The following is a 12179-nucleotide window of genomic DNA, read 5'->3' on the forward strand; positions in this document are numbered from 1 at the left end:
AGATCTCATCGTACACTTCATTGCCAAAAGTATGTGTACACCACACTCTAAATAACCTATTTGGCTTTTTTAGCTACACCTATTACTAGAATGTGCATAAAATCATGCATACCGTAATGCTATTTCGTTAAACAAACAAGTTAAGTGGAATGGTACATTTTCTGTCCTCTAAGGACAAAGGGTCCACTGAGGAAACTAAAAACGTGATCAGTTAGTGGAAAAAACTAATTGCCACTCCAGATTATTTGAGCAATACAATAAAACTAAACGATGGTTGTCTTTGTGCCAACTGCAGCTGTGCAGTTACTCTCCATAACCCTGATATAGGACCTTCAAATATTTTGAGTCAGACCTCACTTTTACTGCACCATCTTTTTGTCATTTCTCCTCTGCACTCGACTGGCTGACTCAAGAGACGGGTATTGACAGATGGTCCGGGCATTACCCAGCATCATGTTTTCACAGCCCACTTTATGTTGGCCTAAAGCCTGGATGGACACACAAAAGGAAACCCAAGTTCAGGTTCAACCAAAAAATATATATATTGGATTGTCTCTATCTCATTTATTAATGCTCTTTGTGCTGCTGAAAATAGTTAGTTAGCATTAATATTGTGATTATATCGAATCATGCGTAGAGTCCATAAAAAGGCTACAGATGCATACAGAAGGTTGACACAATGAGAGATCAAAAGACAACTGGCAAGAACACTGCAATCTTTCAGATACACACTTTTTTTTACACAAATGTTTTTATTTAGATGTTTTTACACATATCCATTTAGATACACCCTTCCCTCATCTTTACTTGCATAGTTGGTTATCCTTACTATATTGTCATATTCGGACAAAAACATTATGGAACATGCTCGTCCAAAATGATGTTGATTTTCCTTCCTGTGGCTAAGGTCAAAGCCCAGCTGCTGCCGTAAGGATGAGGCTGATGTGTATTTCCTAATGAGGCTGCAGGATCTTGTGGCTTCCAGCTTCAAGGCTTTCGTACATAATTTCCCTTCTCAAACACACACACACACACTTTGCTGCACTGCATCTTCTCGACAAAAACATTTGTTTACAAAATGGACAGGTACTGCTAGAAAATGATGTGCAGAGTTACAACAACTTTGGTTTGAGGAAACACTGTAGTATTGAAGTAAAATTATGCCTGTCATAGAATTTCCTGCCAATTAAAGCCTAAAAACAAGTCAATGTCCTCCCAAAGGTGAAACTATATTACCCAAATGTATTACTGCATCTTGATCCCAATATAGACAATAGAGCTGTTCAGCCATGATGTCAAATTGAAGGTAAACACAGGAGGTTAATTCGACATGGGTTCCCTCAGAAATTTGTGATGGGTATTTATCATGGATTTTATTTTATGGATTATTTATCAAGGATCTATAATGGAGACTTGGAAAACACTAACAAAAAAATTCCCACACCTTCATGCACATTTACTCACAAAGACAATTTTATTTTTTGCTATATAACATCTTATACATTTACACAAGACAAATAACTGAAATTTGGAAAATTAGACTGGATTAAAATTATAAAAATTTTGATAAAAAACTACATTACTAAAAAATAAATAAAAATGCGTAATAAATATATAACATGAAAAAAAACCTTATTGGTGATTATCAGATGTAGCAGTCCAAAAGCCCCACATCTAATCCATAACATTTACCAAGAGGACTGCACAGATTTCAATTAGATAGAACATTCCTAATGACTCTCTCCCTCAGAACATCAAGTCCCACTGCCCACAAATCTCATCCTCTTTTCCTCCCCTCTGTGCATCTGCAGCACCAGTCATCAGCAACTCATTACAGTCTAGATAGCCAAGATCCACCAAAGATCCAGTTCCATTTCTTAACACAAGGATTTATCATAAAGTTAACAAAGAGAGTTTTTTTTTTCTTGAATCTTGAAAAACAAAAGTTCAGAACCTCAGAACTGTTCAATGTATATTAGTAACCGAGAGGAAGAAAACATAGCCTCTCCAAAACATCATTTTAATGTCTTCAAGTTCACACTTTTAAGGCTTAAGAGGATAGTTCACAAAAAATCTTAAATCTGTCATATTTTACTCACCCTTATGTTGTTCCAACCAGTATGACTTTAGGAACTGATTTGATCACCATTCTTTTATTAAAAATGATACAATGAAAGTTATTGATGATAGAGCCTAACATTCTGCCTAAAATTTCCTTTTGTGTTTTATGGTAGAAAGAAAGTTATATGGGTTTGGAACAACATGAGGTTAAGTACTGTAGATGACAACAGAATTTCAATTTTTGGGTGAACTATCCCTTAAATAATGTGTGAGCTTCAATGCATGTTAATCTCAATTGACAGTATTTTTTTCCCAAATATGGTTTTTGCCACAAAAATCATATTTGGGCTTATCCTACGATTACTTAGAAATGAGCTAAAACTACAGTTACAGAAATTAATTTACAATGAAAGTCAATGGGGCCAGTCTAAAAACATTAAAATACACTCTGTTTCTAACGTACACTCACTGAGCACTTTATTAGGAACACTAATGTCCTAATAAAGTGCCAGACGTGGTCTTCTGCTGTTGTAAGCCCATCTTCCTCAAGGTTCAATGTGTTGTGCATTCTGAGATGTTATTCTGCTCACTACAATTGTACAGAGGGGTTACTGAGTTAACGTAGCCTTTCTGTCAGCTCGAACCAGTCTAGCCATTCTCCTTTGACCTCTCTCATCAACAAGGTTTCTGTCCGTAGAACTGCCGCTCACTGTTTTGTTTTTGGCACCAGTCTGAGTAAACTCTCTAGACTGTTGTGTGTGAAAATCCCAGGAGATCAGCAATTACAGAAATACTCAAACCAGCCTGTCTCGCACCAACAATCATGCCATGGTCAAAATCGCTGAGATAAAAATTTGCCCCCCATTGTGATGGTTGATGTGAACATTTAACTGAATCTCTGTGAAGTACATTGCACTGCTGCCACACAATTGGTTCATTAAATAATCGCACGAATAAGTAGGTGAACAGTTGTTCCAAATAAAGTGCTCAGTGATTGTATAGCCACAAGACGTAAACATTATACATATTAACATGATATTTGTGTGATAAAAAGTTGCGTCTTTCACTCTCTCTATCGAACTGGTGCCTCTGGCTCTTCTTTATCCCCGTCCCGGCTGATTAGAACAATTCAGGGCCAGGTGTGCGTCCTCACAGCCCGGCCATGCCCTCCTCCTTGTCACACTCCTCCACTGCCTGACTCAGTCCAGGGAAACCTCCGGCATGATGTACTGCCCTCCTTTCTGGAGAGGAGGTGTTGCCCTTCCGGCCGTCCTTCTGCCGGTAAGTCTTTCCCGCCTCTCTGGAGCACTGGGAGAGATGAGGGGAGGGAGAGGGGAGCGGGAAAGAGCGTGGGGAAGAGAAGAGAGAAAGAACAACTCGCTCGCTGGTCCCCGGACACACCATCGCCTGGTCCACAGCCACTCTTCTGCCCTCTGGTGGATGGCAGACAGAATGGCTCCTCCCCTTACTGGCAGACGACAGCAGTTCCTCTGACTTCCGGCGGCCGGCAGTGACTCCTCCGTCCCCTGGGGGAAGGCAGCAGCAAGGACTCCATGAAAGCGCATCCCTCCTCCTTGCCGGGTTTCGGCACCAATGTAATGGGTAAGGATGGGCAAGGAGGAGGCGGGAACCGGTTGAGCAGTCAACAAAACTTTCAATGACATAAATCATAATAAATCAACTTAAACACACACACACACACACACACACACACAAACAGTGACCACGTCTCTCCCTCTCTCTCTCTCTCTCTCTCTCTCTCTCTCTCTCTCTCTCTAACTGGCACCTCCGGCTGTAATTTGTAGTGTGTATTTTAATATTTATGGACTGCCCCATTCACTTCCATTGTAAGTACCTTACTGTAACAGCGATTTTTGCTTTATATGTATATATATATATATATATATATATATATATATATATATATATATATATATATATAAAATGGATTCATTGAAATTATATTTTGTGATAATCTACTTTCCACAAATGTGGTCGATTGAACTTAACTTGTATTGAACCGGGAACATTCCTTAAAATACATAACACGATGTACAATTGAAGACAGAAACTCCACAACACAAGCAAACAGCAGAGTACATTTGATGTCCTTTACAAGTGATGATTTAGGATTTCCCTAAAACCTTTTTGGTCTGGGTAACAGCATTCTTATTGCTTCTCTCCTCTGGTATGTGAGCCATAGTCGAGCAACAGTTGACTACAGAAATGTTAGTCTTGTTGTCTTGTCTCGGCTCAAGACTACTAACATTCACCATTTCAACCCTTGAGAAGATTTGAAGATCAGGATGAAGGTCAGAGTGATCTGTGCAGCTGCTTGTCAGATCATTGACCTGGACCTTCTGCATGTGGAAACTTCCATGAATTTTCAGCTCGATAGTCGAGGTGACAGTTTGCATGCACACTACACAGCGGAAGCCTGTCAGTGAGTTGTGCAGGTCTGGGTGCCTCTGACAGTGTTCCAGGAAGTCCTCCTCACTGTGAAGAGGAAGCTTGCAGATGCGGCAGTTGCCAGTGTCCAAGCTCCTGCTGTGGGTGACCTTGTGTTCAGTCAGAGTTAGCAGTGAGGGAAAGCGCTCTCCACAGATGGGGCATTGGCAGTTCTTAGTGGGGCCTAGATGAGTCTGGACGTGCTCCCACAGTGCCATCTCAGTGAAGAATGTCTTGGAACAGTCTTTGCATTTGTGGCTCCCTCGGATTGCCTCCACTTTGCGCCTCAGGGAGCCACTCTCCCCAGGCTGGATGTGGTGATCTCGCAGCTGGTGGTTAGCGAGAAGGGACTGCATGGTGTATGAGGCACCACAGAATTCACAGGCAAACATCCAATCACTCCTACTCACCTTTCCTTTGCTTTCAGCGGGAGAGCATAGCAGTGATTCCACCTTACTGTCTCTTATTTCGTTATTCATTGGCAGCATTCCAGTGCTGTCCTTGGCAACTGATTCGGAGACAGGTGGAGGGGTCACGTTGTTACCTTCAGTGCCCTGACTCTTGGCACAAACCTTCTCGTGTAAGGGCACCTCGAGGGTAGAGTTGCTCTTGGTAAGGCACGGACTGCTTTTGTCACTATGTGTAGTGATATGACACTGTAACTCAATGTCTGTGTTAAAGGATTCTGCACAGAAGATGCAACAGTATACCTTGCATTGTTGGTCCAGATGATTCTGTTTAACATGCACATGTAATTCATGCTCTTGCGTACAGTCCCATTCACAGGATGTACAGTGGAAGGTTGTTCTCTTGGTACTATGCTTGGAGGCCAGGTGAACCTGAATGGACACCTTTGAGCTGAATACCTGCTGGCAAATGGAGCAGCGGTAAAACTCAAGAGTGTGCATCTCTAAAAGGTGTCCATGTAAGTCTTTGACACTGATAAAGGACTTACTGCAGCTCTCGCAGGTGTAGAGAGTGGATGTATTGTTGAAATGAGCCATAGCATGTTCATTCAAAGAGTCCTGGTTAGGGAAGTCCTTGAAGCACTCTGGACAAGTATGGTTTGGAAGCATAATTTTGAGGTGAGAACTCAAGTGAGTTTGAAACAGACTGAGACTGATATATTTAGCCCCACAATGGTCACAGATGAAGTTGGTTGATGGAAGAGCACTCTTGCCAGTTTTTTCAACTAGACACTTGATTGACTGAGGCGAAGTCAGACTCTGTGTCCTTTTTTCTGATTGAAGGTTCATTAAGTGCATATTCTTGTGTGTCTTTTTGATATGCTGCATCAGTTTTTGCTTACTGCTGAAGGTAGGTAAATGTGTGCAGTCGGAACAGAAGAGCAAAGCCTTTCTTTCTGCAGCTTCTTTTGAGAGATCTGGATCAACTGACAACCTCTTTTTACAATGAGTATGCTGCACATGATTATCAAGTGTGTCCTTTGTCAGGAATCCCCTAAAGCACTGCGAGCAAAAGAAGACGTTGCTCTCAGTTTCACATATTGAATTGTGTGACTGGCGAACATGCTCTTGAAGGGCTTTCATGTTCTTTAAAGTTTTTGGACAAAAGCGACACTGAAGGACTGTTTGAACTGCAGCAGTAATCGCTGCTTCAAGTACCACTGAATGGTCAAGTAACACATTTGCCTGTTTCTGGTGTTCCTTTAGCTCAGAAGGAAAAGTTGGAATATCAGAACCGATTTGACTAGAGTGGATCTCCTTGTCCATATCCTTGTGTTGGGTCTGCTGACACCTTCTGGAGTCCATGTGGTTGTGAAAATGAACACAATTATTGAAAACCTTGAGCTTTTTGGTGAATTGGATTCCAAAAGAATTGTTTGACAAAAACTGAGACTTTCGTTTTTCTGCACAAGGAGCCATTTGTTTAAATGCCATTGGATTGGCTTGTCTGGAGAAGATAGAGTGTGGATTGGCAATATTTGGAGGCTGCCTGTTCTCAAATTCCTCCATGTTATTCTGTGAATCATTTAGAATGGAGAGATGTCGAGGGGACATTGCACTAACCTGATCATATTCGTCTCTGAATCCCTGCTTGCTGTTTTTGAGGGCCTCACTGATGATATGCTTTTGGGATATTTCAATAGGAACTAAACTGTTGCCAGGCAAAGGGACGTTTACCCTCTTATAATCTTTATATTTCTCTCCATTGGTGCATTTTGGCAGATCTTCCACTTTAAATCCAAGGTCAAATCCATCTTCATGGTCAGGGGAGGAGTGACCAGAGGTAAGAGGCAAAGCCAAGCAAAAAATTGGATCTTCCTCAACATTAGTCTTTTCTAAGGACAGAGAGGAGATGAAAATGTATTTACAACTTTCATAAACTATTTCTGCCATAAATATAGTAAACACAATATTACCAAAAGTATAACCATACTGTTAACACAAATTGTACTATTCTATTTGAAAGAGCTGCTCTTTGGTGTTGCTATGAGTCTGGCAGGTCAAAAAATAATCCCACTTCTTAAAGAGTCGACTAAACGCCAAAAATATTAATTGAAAGTGTTCTTTTTTCACACTTCTTTTTTTTATGTAATTAGCTCGGTATGTGGCCATATAATGAGCAGTCAGACTGTGACTAAAATTGCTGTCAGTGTGAGCGAACATGCTGCTACTTTAAAGTCCTGAACATGTTAAAGAGAAACACTAAAAAGCACAGAACATGGTACCAAATAATAATACGCTACATCAAAATATTTATATATCTTATAAGATAAAAGACAAAATATATAAAAAGATAAACATCATTCTCCACAAGATTATAGCAAATCCAATATCATAAATCCAAAATCATTTGTAAAGGCATGCTTCATTTTCAGTTAGTGTGCAAATGGGGAAATGAAAATATACCTAATTCAAAGGTCACACAAACATGCAGGAATGCTAAACCCTGAATCTAAAACCCTGGAGGTCTCTCTTCTTTTTAATCTCTCTATCTAAGTGACAGAGATAGAGACGGAGGAAAAAATTCAGTTTAAAGCAAATGACACTATAGAATGATCCTAGCTCAAGAGAGAACAAAATCAGGCACTAAAGGAGAATAGGATAGTGTCAGAGTATGATAATGTGTTCGTGTACCTGAACTGTGGCAGTACAGCAGTTTCTGCCGGGTGAAGGATTCCGACACCTGTATGCTCTCTGCACACTTGGGTTCATTCACTCCTTCATCCTTCTCTTGTCCAAATGTTTCCCTCCTGTCATTCCTCTCTTTTTTCCTTTCCCAGGAGCAACGCTGCTTCCCCACACTCTCGTCATCTTCCTTAATGTTTAACTTGTCATCCTGACCTGTGGAGAAAGAATGGCAATGAGAAAAGGATTTGCATAACCGATTAAAAAACCATTAACAGCTAACATGGAGCACATAGCCAACTTACAATACATGAAATTAAAATACAAGCAATAACAACAAGAAAATGTAAAAATGGCATGAATTCAAGGACTATAGGGTAATGCAGACCTGCTGGTACACCTGTGCTCTGACAAAAGGCAAAGAGTAAACAAATGTCAGCATCTTGATCTATTTTTCATCCAGCAGGGGACTACTTTTGTGTTTGCTCTGTAAATAGCGGGTACATAAAAGACATGACAGTGTTTGAAATAGCCAGCTTTCATTTGTTCATTTCATGTCTGTTGGTAACAAGATATGAATAATAAAGTAGATGTAAATCCTCACTGTGTTTAAAAGTAAATATGCAATGAACTTAATTCAATATGATTATCATTTGATTGTTTATACACAAATACTCATTATTACATAGTTTTTCTTATTTTAAATAAGGCTACTTGTACTAGGCTAAAGTCTGCAATTCTGTATTGACTTCCAGGCGACACATACCAGATGTGTCAAATCCTTTATATGGCATTTAAAAATAATTCAATAGAGTCTAGACTAGCCTACAGATGTGTCTTTCAGCAGCTCACGTGCACGCACACTCACTTTTGCTCGCACTGACAATTCAGTCAAAGAATAATACAAACAAGACAATGAATAGGATATAACATCTCTCATTTATTGTAGCTAAATAAGCAAGCCAAGTGTTTGGGGCTTAGCAATATCCAGTCTTTGTAACTTGTTTCAGAAACCCAAAATTAGGATTCGGTCACACGTATCATTATTTTCATCATTATTCACAATTGCAATGAAAGTCAAATGAAAAGTTCTGCTCCAAAATAATGTTAATCTCCAGTTCTTAGTCGCAACATTGATCTGCATCCAAACTAAAACCAATTAACGGTAAATCCTTCTACTTGTGCTGTGGTAATATTCCACTTAGGAGAACAAGAAAGCAAGTGATTTCAGTCGTATTCAATAAAAGCTATATTTTATGGTTTCATACCTTTCAGAGATCTGGGCTTCGCTTGCTTTCGACGAGACATTATTATAAAGGACTTCAGCCGTTTTCTGTAGGATATACGTTAAGTTGCTGTCCACTCTTTAAACGCTCCTGAAGACGAACGAAAAACGAGCCCAAAATCTTGAGAGCTGTATTTAGGGACCGGGATAGAGGGAAACCACGTTATAATCACGGGCAAAGGGGCTCACCCCCTCCTACACCAGCGAAATGACACCGGGGACGCGCGAGAGATGCAAGAGATGCGCGAGATCTCTCTCTCTCTCTCTCTCTCTGTGTGTGTGTGTGTGTGTGTGTGTGTGTGTGTGGGCATGTTTATGTGGTTTACCAGAACAATTTTTTAGGTTACAAACTGGTCATTACAAGGGTATTATGCTATACATGTGGTTTATGAGGACATTTCTAAGTGTCCCCATAATTTCAATAGCTTAAAAAACATATTAAATTATGTTTTATTAAAAATGTAAAAATGCAGAAAGTTTTCTGTGAGGGTTAGGTTTAGGGGATAGAATATATAGTTTGTACAGTATAAATATCATTATGTCTATGGAAAGTCCTCAATGATAGGTAGACCAACATGCGCGCGCGTGCGTGTGCGTGTGTGTGTGTGTGTGTCAAAAAGCAGAGGCCGGATTCACCAAAATCTTCATGAGAAAAGATTAAGCAAATACATTTTTTTCTCTCCCTAATCTTGAATGCCCATCTCTTGCTTCCGCGTCTGAGACAATCAATCTGAGCATTTTATCATGTGACTTGCTGAAAAAAAAAATATATATATATAATAATAATATATATATAGGCCTATATACGATATAAGCGTGAAGTGATCATCTGTGTTCCACAGCTGCTTTCTGGTCCATGAATAACATATAAGTGCGAGTAAGGACAGCCGGTGGACTTTCTGGTGCCCTTCTAGGGAGTTGGTGCCCTACACAGACTGTGTAGTCTGCTTATAGGGAGCAGCGGTACTGAAGCCAAAGCATCAACACAACTCCACTCTCTGACCAGCTCTACCTTTCATTCCAGCCTGAAGATCCTACGGTCCTTTCCATCTAGTGCTGGATGGAAAAATCCCACCTCCAACTTAACCTAGCAAAGACGGGACTTCTCATTGTTCCAGTGACCCCAGCAACAGTATACAACATTCAGCTAGACTTGTCAATGATTGCACTATCCAGGACAACCAGAAATCTTGGAGTTGTGTTTGATGATCATTTGAACTTCACGGACCGCATCAGAAAGACAGCCCAATCATGCAGATTTTAACTGTACAACATTCAGAAGATCAGACCTGTCCTATCTGAGCATGCTACACAACTTCTAGACTGGACTACTGCAACGCTCTTCTGGCAGGACTTCCTGCATGTACAGTTGTGCGACTGTAATCGAGTATGCGGTTGTGCGACTGGTTTTAATGAGCCCAAGAGTGCATGTTACACCTCTCTTCGTCAAACTGCATTGACTCTCATTGGATGCTCGCTTACAGAACATCCACTATCTCTGTGCTACCTATCTACACTCACTACAAGTATATGTACCCCCTGAAGCTTACGATCGGTGGGTGAATGGCACCTCGCTTTTTGGACTTTCACTTCCACCACTCATCGCTGGTGAAACTACCTTATGATCTCCACCAGAGAAGCTGATCCTTTAAATATTTTTAAGAAACATCTAAAGACTCTTTTGTAAGAAGTGATCCAATCCTATTAATGTAGACTTATTTCTTAAATAAAAATGTTCTCTACTTCCTCCTTACTTGTACTTCTCTGAGCAATTTGAAACTACAGTAGGTATTGCAGCACTTCTCATTTTAGTGTCTCCTTATGACGTTTCACTTTTTGCTGTATTCCTCATTTTTAAGCTGCTTTGGATAGAAGCGTCTACTAAATGAATAAATGAAAATGTAAATGTGCTCTTACATTGATCTGATTTAGTGCTGTTTTGTACATAAACAAATCATTGTTAGGTAAATAAATTGTTCTCATTCACTTCCATTGTTTCAGTGGTGAAAGACTGTGTTTTGTAATGAATAAGTTGAGTCAATGATTGAATGACTCACTCATATGCACATATTATCTTCGCTATGTCTACAATATATCATCAAACATATGGCACTGTCTCAATGAAATCATCAAAGGAGCATCCCCATTCATAATGACACCTCATTTTAATTTCTCTGTGGAAACGTTAGTAATGAGCCGCCCCGTTGGATGGGCTTTGCAGTGGGGAATGTTGATTAGAAAGCTACATCCCTTTGGGAGTCCGCTCTGCAATTGCATGATTCTAATGAGTTTTGAATTAGCTGCTGAGACACTTGCCTGTGACTGTTTTGCGAATAAAGAGAGGATGTAAAACACAGCACTATAACAAATATGTCATGTTCTCAGGTGCCACCATGAACTCTTTTTGTCATTTAGTTCAAGTTGGCATGAGTATCCATGCAGTGAAGTAGTTGGTCTTGTCTTGGCTATATGAATCTGTAAAATGGAACAGAGAGAACTGAAATGAGAGTATAGAGTACAAAGAATGTATGGCCTTTAGCGTAGCTGTAAATAAAGAGTATTGGCATGCAAAAGCAACCTTTGTGCAAAGGACATCCTCAAGGAAATAATGCATCAGCCAATCAGAGCATCTCAAGGGAAGAAAGCTGTTACTTCTGAGTCACATCCTTAAGCATCCGCTGGTTTTATTAGATTGTTCTAAAACAAATAGTATGCTGTGAATCTGAAACAAGTCAATTATTTCCCTAGATTGTGCTTTGATTGATTAACTTTTGAAAAATCATGAACAGAGAAAGAACCTTGAGTATATCTAAGACCCTGAGAGAGAGAGAGCAATAGGAATATAGAGCCTCAATTTTAAGTCTAAAAATCTAATATTTTTTCCAGAAAACTATGCAGCATCAAAGATAGGGTATTAGTAACACTTGAAAACAGTTTCCTCATGAGATTTCCAAACATATTCCAACAGAGGTGAGGGGCAAAAATTGTTATTCACACGTTATCTGCAGTGAATGCAGTCTCATGGGCCAATTACCTTTATGAACAATGTCACAATCTACCACCACAATCTCAAAGAAATGTATAAAAAAAGCAATGTTGGCTGCATTTTTTAAATCAGGACATCAAGATTAATTATTGAGTGCTATTAATGAACTTTGAAGGTTAAATGTTATTAATCAGCTAATTACAGAGGCAGGGATGGAGCTGATTGCTATGCTGATGATCCCAGCTCAGCCGGTGAACAAACTGCCTGATCTAGAGTGGATCAGTAACCAAATGAAGACTTCACATCA

The 12179-nt window shown here is 39.8% G+C and overlaps 1 protein-coding gene across 1 annotated transcript; it reads right to left on the bottom strand.

The window, feature by feature from the left end:
* Positions 1 to 4187: 4187 nt before the first annotated feature.
* znf521 (zinc finger protein 521) lies at positions 4188 to 8909 on the bottom strand. Its single transcript, XM_052095422.1, has 3 exons — positions 8870 to 8909; positions 7611 to 7817; positions 4188 to 6811 (listed from the first exon to the last, which is right to left on the bottom strand). The coding sequence occupies exons 1-3, from the start codon at positions 8907 to 8909 to the stop codon at positions 4188 to 4190; spliced, it is 2871 nt and encodes a 956-aa protein (XP_051951382.1).
* Positions 8910 to 12179: the final 3270 nt, after the last annotated feature.

Source organism: Xyrauchen texanus, chromosome 28, assembly GCF_025860055.1.
Source record: "Xyrauchen texanus isolate HMW12.3.18 chromosome 28, RBS_HiC_50CHRs, whole genome shotgun sequence".
Taxonomy (NCBI): Eukaryota; Metazoa; Chordata; class Actinopteri; order Cypriniformes; family Catostomidae; genus Xyrauchen; species Xyrauchen texanus.

Coding starts and splice junctions, on each gene's coding strand:
- znf521 (XM_052095422.1), bottom strand. CDS start 8,909: ATGTCTCGTCGAAAGCAAGCGAAGCCCAGATCTCTGAAAG. Junction 7,818..8,869: donor GAAGCCCAGATCTCTGAAAG/GTATGAAACCAT, acceptor CTTTCTCCACAG/GTCAGGATGACAAGTTAAAC. Junction 6,812..7,610: donor GCTGTACTGCCACAGTTCAG/GTACACGAACAC, acceptor CTCTGTCCTTAG/AAAAGACTAATGTTGAGGAA.